The 27,418-nt window shown below is 41.2% G+C and overlaps 1 protein-coding gene across 2 annotated transcripts in view; it reads left to right on the plus strand.

The window, feature by feature from the left end:
- AMPH (amphiphysin) overlaps positions 1 to 27,418 on the plus strand; it is a 218,248-nt gene that overhangs the window by 141,815 nt on the left and 49,015 nt on the right. For both annotated transcript variants that reach the window (XM_044946824.2, XM_025291402.3), the window contains exons 6-11: positions 3,511 to 3,618; positions 5,386 to 5,471; positions 9,341 to 9,416; positions 10,059 to 10,141; positions 12,838 to 12,976; positions 14,532 to 14,660. In XM_044946824.2, coding sequence (XP_044802759.1) covers positions 3,511 to 3,618; positions 5,386 to 5,471; positions 9,341 to 9,416; positions 10,059 to 10,141; positions 12,838 to 12,976; positions 14,532 to 14,660 — 621 coding nt within the window. The remainder of the gene's footprint in view (positions 1 to 3,510; positions 3,619 to 5,385; positions 5,472 to 9,340; positions 9,417 to 10,058; positions 10,142 to 12,837; positions 12,977 to 14,531; positions 14,661 to 27,418) is intronic.

The following is a 27,418-nucleotide window of genomic DNA, read 5'->3' on the forward strand; positions in this document are numbered from 1 at the left end:
GACAGAAATGGTAGGGACCTAACAGAAGCAGAAGATATTAAGAAGAGGTGGCAAGAATATACAGAAGAATTGTACAAAAAAGATCTTTACAACCCAGATAATCACAATGGTATGATCACTCATCTAGAGCAAGATATCCAGGAATGTGAAGTTAAGTGGGCCTTAGAAAGCATCACTACGAACAAAGCTAGTGGAGGTGATGGAATTCCAGTTGAGCTATTTCAAATCCTGAAAGACGATGCTGTGAAAGTGCTGCACTCAATATGCCAGCAAATTTGGAAAACTCAGCAGTGGCCACAGGACTGGGAAAGGTTAGTTTTCATTCCAGTCCCAAACAAAGGCAATGCCAAAGAATGCTCAAACTACCACACAGTTGTACTCATCTCACACACTAGTAAAGTAATGCTCAAAATTCTCCAAGCCAGGCTTCAGCAATACGTGAACCATGAACTTCCAGATGTTCAAGCTGAATTTAGAAAAGGCAGAGGAACCAGAGATCAAATTGCCAACATCTGCTGGATCATCGAAAAAGCAAGAGTTCCAGAAAAACATCTATTTCTGCTTTATTGACTATGCCAAAGCCTTTGAGTGTGTGGATCACAATGAACTGGAAAGTTCTGAAAGAGATGGGAATACCAGACCACCTGACCTGCCTCTTGAGAAACCTGTATGCAGGTCAGGAAGCAACAGTTAGAACTGGACATATAACCACAGACTGGTTCCAAATAGGAAAAGGAGTACGTCAAGGCTGTATATTGTCACCCTGCTTATTTAACTTCTATGCAGAGTACATCATGAGAAACGCTGGGCTGGAGGAAGCACAAGCTGGAATCAAGATTGCCGGGAGAAATATCAATAGCCTCAGATATGCAGATGACACCACCCTTATGGCAGAAAGTGAAGAACTAAAGGGCCTCTTGATGAAAGTGAAAGAGGAGAGTGAGAAAGTTTGCTTAAAGCTCAACATTCAGAAAACTAAGATCATGGCATCTGGTCCCATCACTTCATGGGAAATAGACGGGGAAACAATGGAAACAGGGGCTGACTTTTTTTTGATTGCAGCTGTGAAATTAAAAGACGCTTACTCCTTGGAAGGAAAGTTATGACCAACCTAGATAGCATATTCAAAAGCAGAGACATCACTTTGCTGACAAAGGTCCGTCCAGTCAAGGCTATGGTTTTTCCAGTTGGCATGTATGGATGTTAGAGTTGGCCTGTGAACAAAGCTGAGTGCTGAAGAATTGATGCATTTGAACTGTGATGTTGGAGAAGACTCTTGAGAGTCCCTTGGTCTGCAAGGAGATCCAACCAGTCCATCCTAAAGGAGATCAATCCTGGGTGTTCATTAGAAGGACTGATGTTGAAGCTGAAACTCCAATACTTTGGCCACCTGATGGGAAGAGCTGACTCATTTGAAAAGACCCTGATGCTGGGAAAGATTGAGGGTGGGAGGAGAAGGGGACGACAGAGGATGAGATGGTTGGATGGCATCACTGACTTGATGTACATAGGTTTGGGTGGACTCCAGGAGTTGGTGATGGACAGGGAGGCCTGGCGTGCTGCAGTTCATGGGGTCGCAAAGAGTCAGACATGACTGAGTGACTGAACTGAACTGAACTGATGGACCTGGGGGATTCTTGTCCCTTCCCAGGGTTAGTTTGGTTTTGCTTCTGCTTCTTCCCAGAATGGAGGATCTCTGCCTGGTGTCTCTGGACATGAAGATCTGTTGTTTCCTCCTCAAGTGGCATAAAGGTTTTGCTTTGTAAATAGAAAAATGACCTAGGAAATAGACAGGGCTTTGTGTCTACTCCTTGGCAGTCAGAGATCACCTCATTCTCACCTGCACTGCAAGGGGATGTCTTGTTCCCCAAACTCTGGTAGAATCCATTGGAAGCCCTAGGTAAGAGCTTGCTCATAAGTGCAAGTTACCCTCATGTCTTTTTATTTTTGGCTGTGCCGGTCTTAGTTGCAGTACACAGAATCTTTGGTTGTAGCATTCGAACTCTTAACTGCAGCCTGTGAAATTCTTAATTTCAGTATGTGCGGTCTAGTTCCCTGACCAAGGATTGAACCTGGGCCCCCTGAATTAGCAGCATGGAGTCTTAGCCACTGGGAAGTCCCTCCCCTGTGTCTTGGACTCCCAGCTCTTATTCCAAACTGACACCTTAGCCCCCAGTGGATCTTTAACAATTTGTTAAAATTTTAGCTGATCTCTTGTCCACTTCCTAAAGGAAATCAGTCCTGAATATTCACTGGAAGGACTGATGCTAAAGCTGAAACTCCAATACTTTGGCCACCCGATGCGAAGAACTGACTCATTTGAAAAGACCCTGATGGTGGGAAAGATTGCAGGCAGGAGGAGAAGGGGATGACAGAGGATGAGTTGGTTGGATGGCATCACAGACTCAATGGACATTAGTTTGAGTCAACTCCAGGATGGACAGGGAGGCCTGTCATGCTGCAGTCCATGGGGTTGCAAAGAGTCGGACAAGACTGAGTGACTGAACTGAACTGAACTTGTCCACTTGTATTGGGTTGGCAACAGCTTTTGCCTGCCAAAGGTGAAATGGTTTTTGTGTCTCATCTCTCCCTACAAAGACGCATCCCTCTTTGGGATTCAGATGGCTTTATTGGCTTGTGAGTTTATGTCTCTGATACAGTCAAGACAATTTATGTTTTTATAGACTATCCAGATATTTTTTTCTTGTTAGTGTGGGAGTAACATTCTTTGCAGCTCTCTATAGCCTAACTAGAAGTGAAAGTCTCTAGGAATCAATATATTCCTAAAGCTCCTCAGATATTTCTAACAAACAAAAGTGTTGTCAAACACTTCTAGGAAAAAAGGGTTTCTTAGGATTTATATCACTGCTGTTAGTGTGAGTGCTATTAGAATTATAAAAGCAGATCCTAATACAGTCTTTGACTGTCTTTAAAATGGAACATTTAAAGGTTCAGAATAAAGACTAATAGAGAGTATAGGTTGATGTGCTTTCCTCCACCAATTCTGGAATTTTTCTGGTCTTTGACTGCAAATTCTGCCTTCAGATCTTAATGATTGTCCTAATTATTATCAGAAGGGAGGTATGTACCTAATGGTAGTCACACAAATCTCTAGTGGTAAGGAATCTGCCTGCCAATGCAGAAGATGCAAGAGACTCGGTTTCTATCCCTGGTTGAGGAAGATGCCCTGGAGTAGGAAATGGCAACCCACTCCAGTATTCTTGCCTGGAAAATTCCATGGACAGAGGAGCCTGGCAGACTACAGTCCATGATGTCACAAAGAAATGGACATGACTGAATGTGCACACACACACACACACACACACACACACACACACACACATTCGCATAAAGGATTGAAGACAGTAGTTTGATTTCTAGCAGTCATTTGTCTACTGAAATTCTGGTTCACTTCGATCTCCAGCTACTCTGGACAAGGAAAGTGTTTTGGTCAAGAAGAGAATCTGTGACCGTGTCTCTCTCTTAGTGCTTATGCTTCCCTGTTGGCAGAATCGTATCGCCAAGCGCAGCCGGAAGCTGGTGGACTACGACAGTGCCCGCCATCACCTGGAAGCTTTGCAGAGTTCCAAGAGGAAGGATGAGAGTCGCATCTCTAAGGTAGGGACCAATTCCACTGTTGTCACCAGTCTCAGTACTCTATGACCTGTAGCAACTTTGCTTTTGAAATGAAATCTCTCTTTTCTCATGGAGATTGGAATCAGGATGGAATTTAGAAATTGAAATATGGGTCTTGTGGGATGCTGTCTATAATTTTGTAAGTTACACTAAGGGTTTTCAGGTCCTTGGTAGAATTCACTTGGGTGGCACTGACTCACACATTTTCATCATAATAAATGTTTACCCCTAGCAGTACTGCCTGATCATATAAAGTAATGTGTCCTTACACTCTTTATGTGTGTCATGTGTGTGCATGTGTGTGCATTGTAAGTCTCTCAGTCGTGTCCAACTTTTTGAAACAATTTTTGAGACACTGTAGCCCGCCATGTTCCTCTGTCCATGGGATTCTCCAGGCAAGAATGCTGGAGTGGGTTACCACATCCTACTCCAAGGGATCTTCCTGACCCAGGGATCAAACCCACGTCTCTATGTCTCCTGCATTGGCAGGTGGGTTCTTGACCACTAGCGTCACCTGGGAAACCTGCTGTGGTCCATACTTGATGACAAAATGAAGATTCAACTAGGAAATGAAGTGTGAAATTCTCAGATGTAACTTATACTTGAGAGTACAGATGTGTGCTACAATTGCTTGACATTCATTTTCTTTTAAAGAACCCATTTCCAGAGCTTTCTCCATATATGTCAGTCACTGACAGCTCATTGGAGACACATACAAACTTCTCTCTTGGCTTCCAGTCTTGTCTTCCCCCCATTTTCTCACACACAGCTTCCTGGATCACCTTTCTACTGAACGTACCCAGGTAGAATTTCTCCAGTGCTTAAGTCTTTTAATGGCTCCCATTGCCTGTCAAAAAGTTCTAAATTCCTTAGCATGGCCTATGCAACCTTCACAGCTGGTTTCTGACTCACCTCTCCATCTTGTCAGCTTTCAAGTCTTCTTTCCCCTGCTTTCCTTCCTCCACACAAACATCCTAATCTGGAGCTTCTGTGACCTACTCACCGGCTCCTAAGCAGTCACTGCAAGAGCTGAGTTTCACATCAGGCCCCTGAGAAGCAAGGCACTGTGTTCAACACTTTATTTATATCCACTTTCCTTAATACTCACAACACCTGTGAGGTGGACATTTCTGTGTTCATTTATGGATCTTAGGTGCAGAAAGGTGGTAAAGAACGTCCACATGGTTAGTGAGTGAGAATCTCATCCCGAGCAACTCCTCCTGTATGTGTTGTCCACCATTCCCCACCACTTCATTAGCAAACAGTTGCTCACTCTTCAAGATTCAGTATCAAGTTAAAATATTACCTTTTCCATGGAGCCTTCTCTAATTCTTGCACTATCTTTCTTAATGGCATGCTCCATAATAGCTTATAAGCCCTCTCTTGTTGTAGTTACTTAGACTTCCCACTAGACAGGGAATTTCTTGGGAAGCATCCTGGCCCAGTATCCCTAGCAGAGCATGTAACAGTGTATGTGACAGGCACTTCGCGCAATTTTGAAGAATGAATGAATCTGCCAGAGACTGCAAGAGCAACCATTGTAATCAATCACATTTTCCCTTTTTAATAAGATTTAACACTTCACTTTTATTGAAAATGATCATGTGGATTTTAACCAGATTTCTCTCCTTTCCAAAATGTTCCAGGATGCCATAAAGCTATTTCCATTTTATATTAAATGTTGTTGTGTCTAGAAGTGTGGTATGCATGTGATGTTTTCAGTGTAAACATGTTATGTGTTATTTCTAGGCAGAAGAGGAATTTCAGAAAGCACAGAAAGTGTTTGAAGAGTTTAACGTTGACTTACAAGAAGAGTTACCATCATTGTGGTCAAGGTAAAGATGGTTCTGTATATGTTATAAGTTCAGGAATAGTGAATATTACTTGTCTTATTTCCTGTGATGCTTTAGCACTCATTGTCTAGTAGAAGTGTTCGATAATCTGTAATTTACAATATGGTAGCTTCTTACCACCGGAGAAGGCAATGGCACCCCACTCCAGTACTCTTGCCTGGAAAATCCCATGGACAGAGGAGCCTGGTAGGCTGCAGTCCATGGGGTCGCTAAGAGTCGGACACGACTGAGTGACTTCACTTTGACTTTTCACTTTCATGCATTGGAGAAGGAAATGGCAACCCACTCCAGTGTTCTTGCCTGGAGAATCCCAGGGACGGGGGAGCCTGGTGGGCTGCCGTCTATGGGGTTGCACAGAGTCGGACACAACTGAAGCGACTTAGCAGCAGCTTCTTACCACATGTGGTTGACCATGAGCACTTGGAATATGTTTAGTATGACCTGGGAACTGAATTTTAAATTTATGTTATTTTGTTTTAATTCATTTAAATTTAAATAACCCAATTTGGTTAGCTACCACATGGGACAGCACTGTTTTAGACTTTTATTTCAAGTAGAGATACAAATCTCATTTAGAGGCATTAGGAGAACTATCCTTAACCTTGAAATTTAAAGGATAAATTTTTAACCCTTGGAAGAACATTTTATTTCAAGGGGTCATCTAGTCTCTGTCTTTTGTGTAAAACCTCTACTGTCAGCTCTCACCTGTTAATCTGAGCTTCATTCTTATTTTATAAATGAAATATTCTTTTTTTTATGGGTACTCTGCATTTCTCATTCCATTAACTTCAGTTTTCCCATTTAGTGGTAGAACCAAGAAGTTGTTGGGTGAAGTGGGGCCTTATGTCTCAGTTTTCACCAGCACATCCATGCTACCACCCTGAATAAACAGGATTGTGCTTGTCATGCAACACTGCTTTAAGTAAAATTCTAAATCTTGGTTAGGATGTGGAGGACAGGGAACCCTCCTACACTATTGGTGAGATTGTAAACTGATGCAGCCACTATGGAAAACAGTATGGAGGTCCCTCAAAAAATTAAAAATAGATTTATTATATGATCCAGCAGTCCCACTCCTGGGAATATACCTGGACAGAACTATAATTCAAAAAGATACATGCACCCCTATGTTCATAGCTGCACTATTCACAATAGCTAAGACATGGAAACAACCTGAATGTCCATCAACAGAGGAATGGTAAAGATATGGTATATGTATACAATGGAATACTACTCAGCCATAAAAGAACAAAATAATGCAAAATTGCAGCAACACAGGTGCACCTAGAGATTATCATACTAAGTGAAGTGAGAAAGACAAATACCATATGATATCACTTAAATGTAGAATCTAAAATATGGCACAAATGAACATATGTGTAAAACAGACTCATAGAGCATGCTTCTTCCATTGAAGGGGACTCAGGGGGAAGCAGTGACCAGCTCACTGGGGCGAGACAGGCTTCCCTCAGGGCAGAGGGGAGAGTGTCCTGGCCTGCATTCTGGGACCGCAGTAGGCTCAGCTGTTAAGCCTTTCCATGGTTTCCAAGAACAAAGAAACCTCTTAAAGAAGAAATTAAGTTGGTCTTAACAGCTAACCAGAAGGGCCCTGAGGATGCCTCAGACAATACTTTGGGGAAATGGTAATGTCTCAGAGTCCCTTGTTGATGAAGAGCTTGTGAAAAGAATCCTCATTTTATAGCTGATATTATCAGACTACCTGACAGCAGATAATATCACAGTTCAGAGCCTGGTACTCTTTGTGGGTGTATGTTTTACTGCTGACAACACCAGTTTTTTGTAAGTCAAGGTTATAGTCCGAATGTGTTCTTCCAGTAGAATAAGTGCCAAATTTGCTCATTCACTAGTTTGTTAATCTGCTTATCCGTTCGCTCATTCATTCATGGAATATTTACTGCATCGCCTGTTCTGTGCCAACTGCTATTAGGTGCTGAGTCTGTTCTTGTGAACTAGCCAAAGGCAGTTCCTGCTTTGATAGAATCTCTGATTTCATAAATAAGAATCACTATATGATAAGTGGCATCAAAACTACTGAACATTTTTTTTTAAATTAAATACATCCTTGTTGATTTGATTTCTGAGTTCTCAAAGGAAACAAAATCTTAGAACATCATAGATGTTTGTCTAGTCATTCTAAATAAGGTGTTTCTTACTAGTACTGTGCCAATTATTTTCCTAAATAATCATTGGAATAAACAAGCTGTGTATCAGGAAGCAATTTAAAGATAGAAGAATGGGGATTCTTGTTTTTGCTAAATGTATTCAAGGTTCAGTGCCTTTAATAGAAAATTCTGTATGAATAATAAGAATAAAACAAGCTCCAAGAAAGAAACAAGCAAATTCAAATGCACAATGGATAAAGGAACAAAAGAGGATTAACTCAGCTTTCATTAATGGAAGATAAATTAAAAGCAGGTGAGATGCTAGCTCTTTCCCAGCATATTTACAAAAGTTTTGTGTCAAGGGCCTAGAAGGTGCCTGCATAGGGAAGCGGGTCAGCAGCGCCCGTCAAAGCTGCTCTTCTCTGTACCTTTCACCCAGCGTTTACAGTCAAGAAGTTTATTTGGAGGAAACAGTAAGCTGGACACAGAGTTCATTTCATAGATCTTCATTAGGGTTTTGTTTAGTATAGTGAAAAATTGATGCAAATAAAACAATAACCACCAATCAACTTCAGCTGGGCTTCCACCATGACTTAGCAGGTAAAGAATCCGCTTGCAATACAGGAAACACAGGAGATGCAGAATCAGTCCCTGAGTCAGGAAGATCCCCTGGAAGAGGAAATGGCAATCCGCTCCAGTATTCGCCCTAAAAAGTCCCACGGATAGAGGATCCTGGTGGGCTATAGTCCACAGGGTTGCAAAGAGTCAGACATGACTGAATGACTAATCACAACTTCAGCTACCTCCCCCTTCCCCATCTGCACCCACCTTCTATTTAAATCTGATCCTTCTTCATGGCAGCCTGTTTGTCCTCTCAAGCAGATGTTTGCAGCTGGCCCATCCTACCCTCTTCTCTTAGTTCCTTCAGCTGTTTCTGTCCAAAGCTGCTGAGTTTTGGTATTTAATCTTGCGTGGCTGTTTGTATTAATGTGAACATTCACATGCTGTTTTGAAATCTGCTTCTTTCTCTAAGCAGAATGAATGAAGCATATGTTCATAATAAACTTCTCTATCTCAAAATCTTTACAAAGTACATATCTAAAACACAAATTCTTGGGGCAGTGATTCTAGAATCACTGGTTCTGAACCAGCAGCATCAGTATCACATAGAACTTATTAGAAGTTCATCACAGACCTGAGGTTCCCTAGTGACTCAGATGGTAGAGTTTGCCTGCAGTGCAGGAGACCTGGGTTTGATCGCTGGGTTGGAAAGACCCCCTGGAGAAGGGAATGACAACCTACTCCAGTATTCTTGCCTGAAGAATTCCAAGGACAAAGGAGCCTGGTGGCTACAGTACATGGGGTCACACAGAGTCGAACACAACTGAGCAACTAACACACACATGTGCACACACACACACATCTCAGACCTATTAGATTGGAAATAAATCTGTAAGTGATCTTGATGCACATAAAAGTGTGAGAAATGTTTCTTTGGGTATTAACCAGATATCAGGAAAGACTGTGTTCTATACCAAAAGATGGTATCCATTCATTAACGGATCAGGAAAGGTTGGACCTACTTTGGGTTAAGTATTTTTATTTAATCTAGTGTTACTCAAAATTATGTAAAGAAAATCTGTTTTTTAATATATGTAATAGCCATTAAAAACACAGTTTTGCTGATTGGGCTTTCTCTTCTTTCCTCTTTGTATTTCCACATGGTAGACGAGTTGGATTTTATGTCAATACTTTCAAAAATGTCTCCAGCCTAGAAGCCAAGTTTCATAAGGAAATCGCAGTGGTGAGTAATGATGATTATTTTTCCATATGGAATATAAAGTAAATGAACATTTATTCTGGAAGCAAATGCAATGGCACACATTAGGCAAAGAATTTACTCTCTCATGTTTCTTTTAATAGTGTGTTTTGATTCTCAGTAATATTTCTACATTGTTTTGTAGTGATCACATGTTTCTATAAATCTGGTTCAATTTGTGCTTTCATGAACCCCTGCCTACTTGTTACAATCATACAATCTTTTTTATTTTTTCAGGCAGTTTTTAAAGTTGGATTTTCAAGTCTTTAGGCTGAGGAAAAATTGGTCTCCAAATAGATAGTCAGTATTTGTGTCATTGAGTAAGATTTTCTTAGTTCAACAGGGTGATTGTATCACTTTATCTCTAATAGAATGAATGTAAATAATAAGTGTGTGTTTTCTCCTCTATATTCTGGTTTATATATATGTTAATTTTGTGTTTGTGGCCTTACAGTTTTGACATGCATTTTAAATTGGACCCAGTTCAGACATTAAATTATTCTGAGACCATCCATGCTATCATAAGTTCCTTGATGTTTCAATAAACAATTCCTTCCTGGGGGCAGTAGCCTGAATTTGCAGCAGAATGACTTAAAATTAATAGACAAGTGACATCTGTCTTCCTAGCTTTGCCACAAACTGTATGAAGTGATGACGAAACTGGGTGACCAGCATGCTGACAAGGCCTTCACCATTCAAGGAGCTCCCAGGTAGGCCATGTTCATGAAAGCCAAGTTCATCTGTGTATACCTTTAAGGCAAAAATTGTTGCAATTTCTACAGCCTATACCAGCATCTTTTACTCATCCTACAAAGATCTAAAATCAAGGAATTTTTCCATCCAGAGGCTGATACCAGAACTTAGTTCTGTGCTTTTACATTGACTCTTAGCCTTCAGATGTATCCTCGTGGACTTTTGTCACTACAGAGTGCTATCTACCTCTTTTTGCTTTCCAGCTATAATGTCAATTTCTTGCATAAAAATTCTAGTTGTGCACTTGTTACTTTATTTGGAGAGGAAAAGAATTCCCTAAACCTACAGCAATTAGTCTTGTTATTTATTGGGTTGGCCAAAAAGCTTGTTCAGGTTTTTCTATTACCATATTATGGATTTTTCTATAACATCATATATTACGAACTTTTTGGCCAACCCAGTGTATTGGTGTTGATAACCTTTAATGAATCCTTTTTGGGAGAGGCAAAAGGAAGTAAGTGAGACCTCACTGTCATCTTCCCTCTTAACTTGACCTTGCAAACACTGCATTGTTTGGGTTTTGTTGAACATTGGTTTGTTTTTATTTTGAGTGTGCCTGTCAGATGTACCAAAGGCTCAGTGATCTGTAGATGAATAGTCTACAGTGCCAGGGTTTGGATTCACAGCATCTTACTCTTATGATTTGGGAATCCCTTTTATCCATCCTTCTCAGGCGTTATGTACTCAGGCTAGTGAGGCTTGGGTTGGAATTCAGAGGACTCAAATTTCAGTTTTCTGACTCTGCAGTTAATTTGCTCTGCCTTCCTGGAGGAAGTTCAATAACCTTTCTGGATAAAGGGCTCATTTTTAAAATCAATAGAAATAAAAATATGCTATTGAACTAAACAACTTGTAAGGAAATAACACAGTCCTGACAGTCTATGATTTTCGATCCATTGATGTATACCCGCATACCCATGCATTTATAAAAACACAGTGCTCTTACACAGGCACTGCCACTTCCATGTATCAGTGTTTGGAACCTCCTGGAGACAGCTAATTTTCTCATTTGATGCTATTTGGTCTAGATATACATGTAGTCCCTACCCTGGCTGCTATACTAAGTGAGCATTAAGTATATTGTCTTAGAACATGGCCTAAAAGAAGACAGGAAAGGGATAGAACTATTGTGTCCAAACTGAGAACGAAATGTAATAAGAATATCACAATGACATTTGGGTGATTTAGGAAGGAAGTACACGGGGAAAGGTGGCTTCCTTATACAGAGATGAAGGGACGATGGATGCATGTATATGTACGGCTGAGCTGCATTGCAGTTCACCTGAAACTGCCACAACGTTATCTGCTGTGAAAGTGACAGTCGCTCAGTTGTGTCCGACTCTTTGCGACCTCATGGACTATACAGTCCATGGAATTCTCCAGGCCAGAATCCTGGAGTGGGAACCTTTCCCTTCTCCAGGGGATCTTCCCAACCCAGGGATCAAACCCAGGTCTCCCGCATTTCAGGCAGATTCTTTACCAACTGAGCCACAAGGGAAGCCCATTATCAGTTATACCCCAATACAAAAATAAAAAGTTTAAGGTTTTGAGGGGGGAAAAAGGTATCTGGAAATTTCGTTGCTGCTGAATCAGATACAATGAAGAGAAAATGGGGCCACGACCACTTAACAAATGTTCTTCATTTTTTTCAACGTTCCTCCGCAGAACGAGGTGGTGAGTGAGCTCAGAGGGGCCTCCATTAGGCATAGATTGGTGGCCGTGCTTCCCAGGGGAGACCATGATTGGCAAGGTTCCAATCATGTGTGTGTCCGTGTCCTGTCCACGGGACCCATTCCCTCGGCCCGTTGAATCTGTAGATCCTCCTGCTGTGTACGTGCTCATTTATTTGGGGGTACAGACTTGTTCCTTCAATCTGTAGAGTTTAGAAATTCTTAGAGAGTAGGATGTGTCCCCAGTGGTGGGTTAACCATTGCATTTGGGCTGATCACGAACATCTGGCCTGGGGCCAGGAGCATGATGGGCTCTCAGTAAACATTATAGACTCTCATCCATCACATAATTCGTTTGCACATGTCTGAATTGAGTTATTGTGCTGTAAGGTGTAGAAAGCGAGACAACAAATTAATTTTTAAATATTATCAGAAAGTACGCCTACCAAATCTTAATGAACATTTGTCCTGGGGATGCCTTTTAATAGCCAATTTATCACTTGGTGGGGCAGGGTAGGTTTTGCTATAGATTATGCCATAGCAGGTTTCTCTTATAAATCAAAAGTGAAATTAGTTCAATTAATTCAGCTTATGTTTGGAAGATTCTTGCAGAGCTATTTGGCTCAGTGGAAAGAATAGGAGTTCAAATTATTAAGGTCTGAATTTGGATCCACGAAATTTTCCAGTGACGTTAGGGATTTTTTATCCTCTCTGTGCCCCACTTTACTTATGTGTAAAGTGGAGACAATAATGCACTGGGTCTTGAGATCAGCAGCGATAACGTAGGAATGGGATCTTGCAGACAGGGACAATGAATGGCACCAGTTATTGCGTCACCGTTACTAATAACCAGGATGAACAGGAAGACGGAGTAGATAACCAATAGTGCCTGTCATGCCTGAGAGTTCTGTGGGAAGGAAGGCCCCTGAGAAATAAGGACCACTCCATAGAGAGCACCTTGCTTACCCTCTGTGTTCATTCAGCGACTCGGGTCCTCTCCGTATTGCAAAGACGCCTTCGCCACCTGAGGAGGCTTCACCCATCCCGAGCCCGACAGCAAGTCCCAATCACACGTTGGCACCTGCATCTCCTGCACCAGTCCGACCTCGGTCACCCTCACAGGTAGGAAGATGTCACATGTATGAGGGGGACCGGAAGAACCCAGGCTGAGCTGACCCCACCTGGGATAAGCCCGTGGGGTACAGTCATTGACAGGAGTTTTCAGTGTGAGCCTTGGCTATTGGGATCATCACTAAGGAATAAACTTCCCCTTTTTTACTCAGATTTTTATGTTTCCTCACATACCCTCTGCTTTAGTGGGTTGAGACATCTCTTTCCATGATCTCAACTTCCTGAGACTCGCATGATCTCATCTTCTCAGCATCTTGCACTTTTAAGGCTCTGTTGAATCCTGCCTTCTGCACGTGGCCTCCCTCCTGTTAGTCTTTAGGTAACACCTGGAGCATGAACGGCCATGATGTTTATGTCAGTTCCCATTTGTTTTTGTATCACCCGTGGCATATTGTGCATGCACTCAGCAAAAGTGATGGAACAAGTGATTGAAAGAAACAGAAAGGGCCAAGCAAAGGCAAATGTAGAGAAAAACAGCCACCCTCATTATCCCTTCTTTTGGAGAAAATGAAATTCCTATGGGGAAACTTGAAGTGTCCAATCCAGCTCAAGCTTTCTTGTGTATGGTTGAAACTAAAGATCGTTGCGAAAAGATGTGAATAATGGATAGAGCTCTAAAGTGCTTATTTGTTGTTTATTCACGAAGTCATGTCTGATTCTTGTGTGATCCCATGGACTGTAGCCAGCCAGCCTCCACTGTCCATGGGATTTCCCAGACAAGAATACTAGAATGGGTTGCCATTCCCTTCTCTGGGGGATCTTCCCGACCCAGGGATCAAACCTGAGTCTCCTGCACTGGAGACTGAATCTTTACTTTACTTTATTGGCAGGCAGATTCTTTACTGCTGAGCCACCTTTCCAAAATACTGGAGTGCAGAGTGAGGTGTATGCTGCCCACAGTGGTCTCACTGACTCTAGTGAAATCTTGCTAGATTTTAGTTCTAGAACTCTAATGTGCTGCTGAAATGAGAAATCATTTGCTGTTGACTTTGGAGAAGGTATGGCATTAGTTTGGGCTTGCCAGGTGATACTAGTGGTAAAGAAACTGCCTGCCAATATAGGAGATGTAACAGATGTGGGTTAAATCCCTCGTTTGGGAAGATCCCCTGGAGGAGGGCGTGGCAACCCACTTCAGTATTCTTGCCTGGAGAATCCCCATAGACAGAGTAGGCTGGCTGGCTACAGTCCATAGGTCACACAGTCGAACACGACTGGAGCGACTTAACCCACACGCACACACGCATGGCCTTATTTTAACTTGAGAGGCACAGGTACATGGCCCCGCAGTGCTGTGATACAGCACTTGTGTTAAGATGGATGGAGTCTCGTGGCCTGAATTTTCCTTATTGGACCATTATTTGTCACACCATAGCTACAAGCAGGCATTCTTTGCCTGAATCAGGTGGGCTGATTTCTCAGTGCAGACCAGAATTTGAATCAGGGATCAATCTCATCCCCTGGCTCTGTTCCCAAGACATTTCTGCATGTCTGCCATGCCATCTTCCGCTGAATTAAACCCTGTTTGTTTGTGTGTGATGTTTCTTAGACAAGGAAAGGGCCTCCTGTCCCGCCTCTTCCTAAAGTCACCCCAACGAAGGAGCTACAGCAGGAGAATATCATCAGTTTCTTCGAGGACAACTTTGTTCCTGAAATCAGTGTGACCACACCTTCCCAGGTGAGCACCTGAAACAGAGCCGGGATGTCCATGGACGCTCCATGGCAGAGGGACTCTCACGGCTTAGCTCTGGAGAAGGTGGCAGATGTGAGAGCCAATGGTGAAATTTAGTTGTTATTCAGGTTTGCTTTAATTACCTGATGTGTCTGAAGGACTCTCAAGTGACAGATGTACAGTATTTGAAAAGACTCCTTCTTTCCATTATTAAGAGCTGTGAATCATTACTTTAGGAAGCTGGAAAATACTAAAAAAGTGTAAAGTGAAGAATCTTAATAAGCCCTTAAATCATAGCGCTCTGACATAGCCACTGGTGCATTTAAGTTTGTGTGCTGTGTGTGTTTAGTCGCTCAGTCGTGTCTGACTCTTTGCAACTCCATGGATTGTAACCTGCCAGGCTCCTCTGTCCATAGGATCCTCCAGGCAAGAATACTGGAGTGGGTTGCCAGGCCCCACTCCAGGGGATCTTCCCAACCCAGGGATCGAACCCAGGTCTCCCTCATTGCAGGTGAATTCTTTACCATTTGAGCCACCAGAGGTTTATTTTATTTTAATTTTTTCTAAGTATATGTCAAATTTTGCAGCACAAAATTCAAATTATATTGTTGTATATTCCTGACTTTTCTGTTTAATCTTATTGAGCATTTTTTTTCATGTCATAATATTATCTTTTACAAAAAAATCAAAGTTTGACCAGAGTATTTTATCAGATGAATATAACCAACCCCTGATGGTGGTCACACTTCCACTTTTTTGTTACTTTATCAGCATCTTGGTGATATCAATATATATTAATACAGAAGTGTTAAATGTTAGTTGCTCAGTTTTGTCCAACTCTGCAACTCCATGGACTGTAGCCCACCAGGCTCCTCTGTCCATTGAATTCTCCAGGCAAGAATACTGGAGTGGGGTGCCGTTTCTTTCTCCAGGGGATCTTCCTGACCTAGGGATCAAACCCAGGTCTCCTGCATTGCAGGCAAATTCTTTACTCTCTGAGCCACCAGGGAATCCCTGGTGTATATTAATACATATTTGCACCTTTTATTATTTTTTCATATTGCTCCTTAGTAGAGAATAGGAAAATAAAATTCAAAGAGGTTAATATCAGGTCTTTTAACCTTTAGAAATATTAAGTCTTTAACCTTTATGGGCTTCCCTGGTGGCTCAGAGGTTAAAGCGTCTGCCTGCATTGTGGGAGACCTGGGTTCGATCCCTGGGTCAGGAAGATCCCCTGGAGAAGGAAATGACAACCCACTCCAGTATTCTTGCCTGGAGAATCCCATGGATGGAAGAGCCTGGTGGGCTACAGTCCACAGGGTCACAAAGAGTCGGACACGACTGAACGACTTAACCTTTAGTAGGAGTAAATGGATCCATTTACATGACTTGGCAAAGGGAACCACCTGTGTTCCCCCTGGTTTCAAAGACACCTGGGTGTGTGTACCCATTTATAGCTACCATCGATGTTATACCTTGGAGAAGGCAATGGCACCCCACTCCAGTACTCTTGCCTGGAAAATCCCATAGATGTAGGAGCCTGGTAGGCTGTAGTCCATGGGGTCGTTAAGAGTCGGACACGACTGAGCGACTTCACTTTCACTTTTCACTTTCATGCATTGGAGAAGGAAATGGCAACCCACTCCAGTGTTCATGCCTGGAGAATCCCAGGGACGGGGGAGCCTTGTGGGCTTCCGTCTATGGGGTCGCACAGAGTCGGACATGACTGAAGAGACTTAGCAGCAGCAGCAGCAGCTCCTCATTTCGTGAAAGCCGTGTCTTTGTTAAGAGTGAATGTCCCCAGAGATCATGCCAATACCATTTCCTCCTGGTATTCTCACAGTCAGAAATAATTTTAACATTTTGTAAGGGGTGCAAACATAACATTGTAATTCCTGAGTACACAAATAACAGCTCTATGTCCAACATCCCTATTACAATTGCATCCTATCAATAATAACAGAAATCATGTACTAAAAACAGGGGTTCAGAAAATAAAAACTTAAAAGTAGCACAGTGGTATGCCGTAATGTCTCGTCTCTCTCTAGAGGGTGTTCATGGATCAGTGCAACGCCATTTGCTATTGTTTTCATTCTCCTGTTGTTTGTAGGAGATTTGAATTTGGTAAGCTAATTAGGGCTTGAAATGTGATTTAGTAGCTCCTTTGAGGGGAGAAGGCAATGGCAGCCCACTCCAGTACTCTTGCCTGAAGAATCCCAGGGACGGGGGAGCCTTGTGGGCTGCTGTCTCTGGGGTCGCCCAGAGTCGGACACGACTGAAGTGACTTAGCAGCAGCAGCAGCAACTCCTTTGAGGAAAGGGAATTGCATGTTTATCAGTGCATGGACCAGTAATATCTGTGGATACACAGATGCCACCAGGGTAGCGGTTTTAGAGCCAAATAATCTTACCCAGCATCCACCGTGGCCCTGGCACCAAACTGGAGAAGTTTTCACGTCCAAGTTGTTCTGTGCCTTTGTACTTCTAACAGCTTGTTCTGTTTTTAGCTTCATCAGTTTTAAAGTGAGAGTGTTTTAGAGTGATAAGACCCTTTCTGAAGTTGCTGTCACCTGGACCCCTCAAGAGCATCCTCTCAATTCCATCTCCAATAAAGAATATGGTCACCCAGAAGCCGTGTGTGCTTAGCTGAGGACATCTCCATGTAGCAGCCAAGGCCACTGAAGTAGAGAAAATGTAACAAGTAGACTAGTTCTGAAGTAAAGACGGGGTTCAAAGATGTTCTTTCTTCGACAGTGTTTTTTTATTTGGTTTGCTGGCTCACATAAGGGTCCTTCACAGTGGAGGGAAGAAAAAGAATCAAAGCACTTTAAAAAAATGCAGATGCCAGAAGAGGTGCCTAAGTCCTTCTAAGAGGGTTAACTTTGGCTGGTGCTGTTGAGTGAGAGAGATTGATGAGCAAAGTCAAGAGTTAGGGGAGAGGGTGAGGAGGCACTTGTCAAACCTGAAATGTCTCCAGCTGTGGCCACTGCAGCGACACAATCAGCTGATAGCGGCCCCATCCTTGCCGCAGCTTGGCTAGCCTGTGTTCAGGCTCCCGGGCTGTTGGAATGGAAAGGAAAGGCATCCCCCCACTAGCACCTTTTCTAACTTACTGGCTGGGTCAAGTCCACCAGTGTGCCAGGGGACTGTGAAGGAAGTAACCCCCAGAGACATTATGGGGGTGCACTTTGGGGGATTTGTCTTGATATATATTGTTTTCTTTTAATCTGGGGAGGAGGCAGAAAAGGGTTTCTATCTTTTTTTTCTGGATCTAAGTGGCAACATGGCTATAGCAGGTGAACCCCAGTGTATTTGATGGGGTAAAATAATGGAAATGAGTCGAAGCATTTCCATTGACTCAGTGGCTGTGAGTCTCACATCACCATGTTAAGAGAAAGAGTAAAGCAAGGATTTATATTTTAGTCTGCTTGCTCCCTTATTGAAGGATATAATCTAGCTTTATTTAATTTTATTTATTTTTTCTTTATAAAAGTATATTTGATTTACAGTGTTAATTTCTGGTGTACAGCAAAGTGATTCGTGTGTGTGTGTGTGTTTGTGTTAGTCGCTTAGTTGTGTCCAACTGCATGCGATCCCAAGACCTTAGCCTACCAGGCTCCTCCATCCATGGGATTTCCCAGGCAAGACTACTCGAGTGGGTTACCATTTCCTTTATATACATATATTTAATATATATATATATAGTATATATATTCCTTCATATATATACTATATATATTTATATATATATGTTTTATTTTAATATTTTTAAATGTTTAATAAGTCATTTTAGATTTAACAAATAGGTTTGCATCCTCAGTTTGCTATTTTTATCATTTGCTTAATGGGGAGGAAAAGCATTTGTATGAATCCCACCCAGAAGTTCAAGATGTAATGAATGAAACATCCTTTGTCTCTAATTGGATGTATTTCGTACACCCTGCTTCATCAGAGTGATAATTCTCTCTTGAGTGTGTCCTGGGGTTAGAAACAGAAATCCATCAGGTCTACAGAGCCCTCTAATGGCCTAAACCTTAACTGTAGCATGTGGATTCTGGAAATATGTATATTTCCTAAAATCTTCTCTGGAAATAGCCATATCTATGTACAGGGACTTGCCTGCTTATCTAGACCACAAGGCTGATTTTGTTTTTTTTGGTTCTGTGTTTATAGAAATGGACCTGCCACAGGACATACCCACCTCTCCCTATTTTTAACTCCTAGTGACTTAAATTAAAAAAGAGATCCTTTGTGTGTGTGTGTGTGTGTGAGTCTGCGCACACCTGCATTATTCTTTGAAAACAGCATTTTCCATCTAGTCCCCTGAGATCCCCTTGGTCATTGGAGGCTGGGAGGGCTGCATCTCCTTTTGCTTTTTCACAGTTAAAAAGCAAAAATGTTCAGGCTCTGAGAACTTCCGTGACAAAATCCCTATTTACCTTCTTTAAGTCAGAGTTTCTCAAGTAATCTCTCATTCTCCCCCAACCAGATACTCTAAGGAAGTGGATATTTGGTAAACATTTTTAAAAGGAAGATTGAAAAGGTATTATGTCCCTGGAAACCAAATTGTGGCAAAAAAATATAATTTTAACAGGAGATCAAGACCAAAATAACACAATCATGTATATACATATATATATATGTGTGTAAACATATATGTGTATATAAGCGCATGCACACACACACACACATATGTGTGTGTGTGTGTGTGTGTGTATGCTTCCCTGGTGGCTCAGTCATTAAAGAATCCACCTGCAATGCAGGAGACCCGGTTCTGTCCCTGCATTGGGAAGATCCTCTGGAGAAGGACATAGCAACCCACTCCAGTATTCTTGCTGGAGAATCCCCATGGACAGAGGAGCCTGGCAGGCTACAGTTCATGGGGTCACAAAGAGTTGGACATGACTGAGCATCTAAGCACAGTACAGCACATACATATGTATATACATGATTGTGTTTTTTGGTCTTGATCACCTGTTAAAATCTTACTGCTTTTTATACAGGTGGTCAGGGGGCTCTCCATATAAACAGTCTGAGTCACATGACATGAGCATACCAGCAGCATCCTGGTGGCCAGTCTTATGGGATCCCCGAAGTGAAATGACATGCTGGCCAGCAGGAACAGTCTGCTCACCAGCCACCTTCTTGGAAGCAGGACTGGCCACCAAGTTTCAAGACAATCTGGTGGTTTATGAGTCCCAGATTCCTGGGGCATTTGGTGGACCCTCCCTGTGGAGTTAGGGTGGGACAGTGCTCCAAAGAGGAAAGATGGGGGCCATGCCCATGCAGATCCTAGTCCAGGGGTGTTCTGCTCTGATGGCACTTCTGGTCCCCACCACCAGTGTGTGCATGTGTACTCAGTCACTTCAGTTGTGTCCATCTCTTTGTGACCCTATGGACTGTAGCCCAGCAGGGTCCTCTGTCCATGGGATTCCACAGACAAGAATACTGGAATGGGTTACCATGCCCTCCTCCCGGAGATCTTCCCAACCCAAGGACAGAATCTGAGTCTCCTGCATCTCCTGCACTGCAGGTGTATTCTTTACTACTGAGCTACAGGGGAAGCCCCACCCCCCACATACACAACCAGAGAACGACCTAAAAAATTTCGAGGAAGGTGCTCAGAAGTGCAGGGACCCCTTGAGAGGCAGGGCTAGGGGAGCAGGGTTCCTTCTTGCTGATTTTCCTGTCAATTGGCAGTGAGGAAGAAAAGATGGCTTGTTTGAGGATTTTTTTCACAGCAGATACCCCAACTATTTGGCCTAAATCTATTCTCAGCATATTTTCTCTCTTTGATATAGCTTTCCCATTTACAAATCCAGAAGGATTATCTTCTGAACATTCTAGCTTATTCCTCCAAGCCCTCCTGTCACCCTGCTGTGCTAAAAAGCAAGACATCAGCACAGCCTTTAAGTTGTGTGACTGTTGGGATCAAGTCAGTGCTATGTATTTATTTATTTACGTAAGGCTGCATCTTACATTTTAAGTTCATGAAATCTTCCTATCTTGCCTAGTAAATCAAATCAAAATAAAATTTTAAGCTTGCAAAATACATTCACAAGATGGCCCTTTTTCACCTGTTCTGATGGGGCCAGCCTGAAATTATTTACATGTGCACCACTCACTTCCTGGGTATCTGTAACCAGCTTTTAAATACCACGCTGGCTATTCTGTTCAATATAGCAAATTTCTGGACCAGCTGCTGCTTCTTTCAGTGGATATTTATTTCAAAGTGAACACGTTAACATTCTTTGAGGACAAGGAATTAATAAGATGAAAATTGGAGGAAAAAATTAGTGCCTTTCAACGCCAGAGTCAGTCAGTATGGGTTGAAATTTATTTCTTTACATATGGCAGTACAGTAGTTGAAAAATCTAGCTTTATTCTACTTAATTGCCTTTGTACCTTTGTGGAAAATGAGTTGTCCATCTGTGTATGGTTCTGTTTCTGGGCTCTGTGGTTTTCCTTTGATCCTTTTACCTACCTTTGTGCTAGGACCACACTATCTTGATGACTGCCTCTTTATACTGTCTTGAAACCAGAGAGGGTTAGTCCTTCAACTTTGTTATTCTTTTTCAGAATTGTTGTGGCTATTCTAGGTTCTTTGAGTTTCCATATGAATTTTAGAGTCACTTTGTAAGTTTCTACAAACTTCCAGGACATTGGATTTGATTTCTAGGGCAGTTGTAATAAAGCACCACAAATTGGGTGGCTTAAGACAACAGGCATTTATTCTCTTGCAGTTCTGAGGCTAGAAGTCCAAGATCAAAGTGTCAGCAGAGCCATATTCCCTCTGAAGGCACTAGGGGAGGGTTCTTAAATGCCTCTCAATTTCTGGTGGTTGCTGGAAATCCTTGGTGTTCCTTGGTGTGTAGACCCATCATCCCACTCTCTGCCTGTCATCACACTGCATTTTCCCTGTGTGTCTCTGTGCTCTGTGTCTTCACATGGCATTGTCCTTGTGTCTGTGTATCCAAAATTTCCTCCTCTTATACGGATGCCAGTCATTGAATTAAGGCCCATCCTAATCCAGTGTGACCTTATATTAATTTCATCACATCGGCAAAGACCCTATTGCCAAATAAGGTCGCATTCAGAGGTTCCTGATGGATGTGAATTTTACAGGGGACTAAGAGGGCACAATATTCAACCCAGTACAAATGATTGGTTATTGCATTGATTCTATAGATCAATTTGGGGAGCACTGATGTCTTAATATTCATTAGAAGGACTGATGCTGAAGCTCCAATACTTTGGCCACCTGATTCGAAGAGCCCACTCATTAGAAAAGACCCTGATGCTGGGAAAGATTGAGGGCAGGAGAAGGGGATGACAGAGGATGAGATGGTTGGATAGCATCACAAACTCAATGGACATGAATTTGAGCAAGCTCCAGGAGATCATGAAGGACAGGGGAACCTGCCGTGCTATAGTTCATAGGTTTGCAGAGAGCTGGACATGACTTAGGGAGTGACCAACAACAATGACATCTTAATAATATTGAATTGTCTGACCTATAAATACAGTATATCTATCTATCTATATATATATATATATATAACTTTTTATGAAGATCTCTATTTTTGCCATGATTTGTTATGTTTAGTGTACAGGCATTTCACATCATTTGTTGTGTTTATCCCTAAGTATTTCATGCTTTTAGTGCTACTATAAATAGTATTTTAAAATGTTCAGTTTCTGGGTTTTTATACTATTAAATATAAATATAACTGATTTTTATGTGTTGATGCTAACATGCAAAGTGTTGCTTGCAATCTTGTTAAACTCAGTATTAAAGCCTTAGCCTTTTTGTAGAGTTCATTGGGTTTTCTATATAGGCGATCATATCTTATGTGAATAAAGATAGTATTAGTTCTTCCTTCATAATCTGCATGCTTTTTAATGTGAATTAGGTAAAATTGGGTCATAGTGTTGCCTATATCTTCTATAACCTTATTTAATTTCTGTTTGTTCTACTATTGAAAGTTCCTCTGCAAAATTAAGCATTTTTCTATTTCATTTTGTTGTTTTCTTGGCTCTGGTTTCTTAAATTTTGAAACTAATTGAATGCACAAATGTTTAGGAATTGGCTTCTTTTTATTTCAGAAAATGACCTTCTTTATCCCTGATTATACTCTTTGATTTGAAATCTACTTTGTTTGTTGTTAAATGTAACTATTCCAGCTTTCTTTTTGTTAGGTTAGTGTGTTTGTCTTTTTCTCTCCTTTTACTTTTAATCTATTTGTGTGTACATATTTGAAGTTAGTTTCCTGTAGACAGTGTCTCGTTGTCTTGATTTTTTAAATTCAGTCTGACAGTCTCTGTCTTTAATTATATTATTTAGAGCATTTTCATTCAAGGTGATTGTTCATATGGTGAAGTAAAATCTAGCACCTTGATTATTTTTTGTCCTGTTTTAGCCCTTCTTCTTCATTTATCTGCCTTATTTTGAATTAATTTATCATTTTTATTATTCTCATTTCTTTTTTTTTATTAGCTATACTTAACTATTTTGTTATTTTAATGGTTGCTTTAGGACATAAATAACTTGTAACAGTCTACCCTCAAACAGTAGTATTCTATTTAGGGTATGGTATAAAAACCTTACAATAGTATATTTATATTTCTTCCTTTCTGATTTTTGTGCTATTTTGTCGTCGAGTTTACTTTTTAATGTGAAGTAATTTCACATTACTTTGTTATTATTTTTGTTTAAGCAATTACTTTTTTTAAATTTAATTTTATTTTTTAAACTTTACATAATTGTATTAGTTTTGCCAAATATCAAAATGAATACGCCACAGGTATACATGTGTTCCCCATCCTGAACCCTCCTCCCTCCTCCCTCCCCATTCCATCCCTCTGGGTCGTCCCAGTGCACCAGCCCCAAGCATCCAGTATCGTGCATCGAACCTGGACTGGCAACTCGTTTCATACATGATATTTTACATGTTTCAATGCCATTCTCCCAAATCTTCCCACCCTCTCCCTCTCTCTCAGAGTCCATAAGACTGTTCTATACATCAGTGTCTCTTTTGCTGTCTCGTACACAGGGTTAATGTTACCATCTTTCTAAATTCCATATATATGTGTTAGTATACTGTATTGGTGTTTTTCTTTCTGGCTTACTTCACTCTGTATAATAGACTCCAGTTTCATCCACCTCATTAGAACTGATTCACATGTATTCTTTTTAATGGCTGAGTAATACTCCATTGTGTATATGTACCACAGCTTTCTTATCCATTCATCTGCTGATGGACATCTAGGTTGCTTCCATGTCCTGGCTATTATAAACAGTGCTGCGATGAACATTGGGGTACTCGTGTCTCTTTCCCTTCTGGTTTCCTCAGTGTGTATGCCCAGCAGTGGGATCACTGGATCATAAGGCAGTTCTATTTCCAGTTTTTTAAGGAATCTCCACACTGTTCTCCATAGTGGCTGTACTAGTTTGCATTCCCACCAACAGTGTTGGAGGGTTCCCTTTTCTCCACACCCTCTCCAGCATTTATTACTTGTAGACTTTTGGATCGCAGCCATTCTGACTGGTGTGAAATGGTATCTCATAGTGGTTTTGATTTGCATTTCTCTGATAATGACTGATGTTGAGCATCTTTTCATGTGTTTGTTAGCCATCTGTTTGTCTTCTTTGGAGAAATGTCTATTTAGTTCTTTGGCCCATTTTTTGAGTGGGTCATTTATTTTTCTGGAGTTGAGCTGTAGGAGTTGCTTGTATATTCTCGAGATTAGTTGTTTGTCAGTTGCTTCATTTGCTATTATCTTCTCCCATTCTGAAGGCTGTCTTTTCACCTTGCTAATAGTTTCCTTTGATGTGCAGAAGCTTTTAAGGTTAATTAGGTCCCATTTGTTTATTTTTGCTTTTATTTCCATTATTCTGGGAGGTGGGTCATAGAGGATCCTGCTGTGATGTATGTCAGAGAATGTTTTGCGTATGTTCTCCTCTAGGAGTTTTATAATTTCTGGTCTTACGTTTAGATCTTTAATCCATTTTGAGTTTATTTTTGTGTATGGTGTTAGAAAGTGTTCTAGTTTCATTCTTTTACAAGTGGTTGACCAGTTTTCCCAGCACCACTTGTTAAAGAGATTGTCTTTAATCCATTGTATATTCTTGCCTCCTTTGTCAAAGATAAGGTGTCCATATGTGCGTGGATTAATCTCTGGGCTTTCTGTTTTGTTCCATTGATCTATATTTCTGTCTTTGTGCCAGTACCATACTGTCTTGATAACTGTGGCTTTGTAGTAGAGCCTGAAGTCAGGTAGGTTGATTCCTCCAGTTCCATTCTTCTTTCTCAAGATCGCTTTGGCTATTCGAGGTTTTTTGTATTTCCATACAAATTGTGAAATTATTTGTTCTAGCTCTGTGAAGAATACCATTGGTAGCTTGATAGGGATTGCATTGAATCTATAGATAAAGCAATCAATTACTTTTTAAGAAGATTTAAATAATAGCCAAAGTCATATATACTTGCCCACGTATTCCTATTCCTGATCCTCTTCATTTCTTTAAGTGGATCTGTATTTCTCTCTGGTATCATTTCTTCTGCCTAAAAAATGTTCTTTCACGCAAATTCTAATGCAGATCTGATGGTGATAAAGTCTTTCTGCTTTTGCATGCCTGAAAAAACTCTCCATCTCATTTTTGTGTTTTAAAAATATTTTCAAGAGGCACAAAATTCTAGCTTCTTCCTCTTAGTACTTCAAAGATATTGATTCACTATCTTTTTGCTTTCAGTATTTCTGATGATAAATCTACTATTACTTTTATGTCATTCCTTGTAAGTAACATGTCTTTTTTTCTGGCCACTTTTAAGAATTTCTCTTTAACTCTAGTGTTGAGAGATTAGTTATGATGGGCTCAGATCTACTCCATGTGTCTCTCATCCTCTTTGGCCGGTGGCTGGACAAAGCTTGTACTTTTCATGAATGGCAGGAATCCGAGAAAAGCAAGTCAACCATTCAAGCACATTTCAATCCTTTGCTTGCATTATGTTCACTAACATCCCTTGGCCAAAGCATGACACACGGTCACCCCCAAGTCACAGGATAAGGAAGTAAACTCCATCTATCATGAGGTCAAGGCAAAGCTCAGCATAAGGATTATGCTCAAATTGTACACCTATACTGGAAGAAGTCCAGTACCTTAATTGTAAACTTCAGCTGTCCCCAGCAAAAGCTGCTTCATGAAGTATAGCACAGAAGATTATTATCATTGGTAGTGTTTCCCTTGGGTATCTTTCCTCACTGTGGTCTCCACACCTAGTCTCCTTTCTTCAATGCACATCCCAGGTCACCTCTTTCAGACTTTCAGTGGTAAAACAGTAGTTGACATCAAGCTCCCAGAAAGCTTTAAGAATGTTGGGACCTCATCAGATCGACTCCAGTGGTGATGCAGGTGTAAGGAATGAGAAAAGATTAATTGCCTTCTGTTATGTTAGGGGAAATTACATGTCACTGTTTTGACACGTAGTGACAGCACTGTGAGTACCTCAGTGCTCTTTTATAAAGGGATACCGCGTAAACAGGCAGCCCTTTTCCCACTCTTTTTGTAGCTCTATTAAATTACGATTTCATATGAGTGCCTTAAGGGATAACTCTCAAGATGAAGGAAGCAAAACCAAATAGATATCAAGCCCAAAGTAGCCAGTTACACCTCTTGAAGGCAGCCAAACTGGTATAGTGGATATTTAATGACAGTAATTTTACACAGATCAACATGGTTACTAATAGCAGTTACTAATAGCAGGCTTCCATTTCCATTTTGAATATTTTCAGAATACTATGTTTAGTGTATTTGTTGTATTTATTGTTCATGGTAATATTTTCTAGATATTATACTCTCATTTTGTGCATGAAGAAAAGGAGGCTCAAAGAAGCTGAGTTAACTGCCCAGCAAACATAGCAAGTGGCAAAATTGGGGTGGAAACCCAGATTTATTTCAAAGTCAAAGCATATCTCAGTTTAGTATAATGTTTTTTTTTTAAACCCTTGATCTCTAAATTCCCATTTAAGCTTCCTTAAGGGGATCTTCCTCAGGCACTGATGGACATATTTGTGTGGCTCAATTTTTATGGAGAACTTGAAGATATCAGGGGGCCCTAAGATGTGGAAACGGGTCTCTGCAGCAGCCTGGAATAGCATTGGTGTCAAAGGACGGTGGAAAACCTGGTACAGCCCATTCTACTCATCCCTGAGTGGGAAAATGATGCCATCTGGTCCTTGATTCTTTTTAAGGATTAGCAGTGCCCATCGGAGAAGGCGATGGCACCCCACTCTAGTACTCTTGCCTGGAAAATCCCATGGACAGAGGAGCCTGGTAGGCTGCAGTCCGTGGAGTCGCTAAGAGTTGGACACGACTGAGCGACTTCAGTTTCACTTTTCACTTTCACGCATTGGAGAAGGAAATGGCAACCCACTCCAGTGTTCTTGCCTGGAGAATCCCATGGACGGGGGAGCCTGGTGGGCTGCCGTCTCTGGGGTCGTGCAGAGTCGGACATGACTGAAGTGACTTAGCAGCAGCAGCAGTGCCCATAAAATGTGCTTTGGGGGAAGATAGTAAAGTAATTCTTTAAAGACAACAAAGTACATTAACACAAGTTATTGCTCAGATGTATCAAGTTCATAGAGCAGTGCCTAGAGCATTCTAAGTGTAATGTGTGTTTGCAAAATCATAAAAATATAATTTGTACCAATATACAATTGATGAAAAAAAACTGCAAATTTTTAATAGGGGCTGAGGGAATCAAT

This window comes from Bubalus bubalis, chromosome 8 (genome assembly GCF_019923935.1).
Source record: "Bubalus bubalis isolate 160015118507 breed Murrah chromosome 8, NDDB_SH_1, whole genome shotgun sequence".
In the NCBI taxonomy this organism is placed as follows: Eukaryota; Metazoa; Chordata; class Mammalia; order Artiodactyla; family Bovidae; genus Bubalus; species Bubalus bubalis.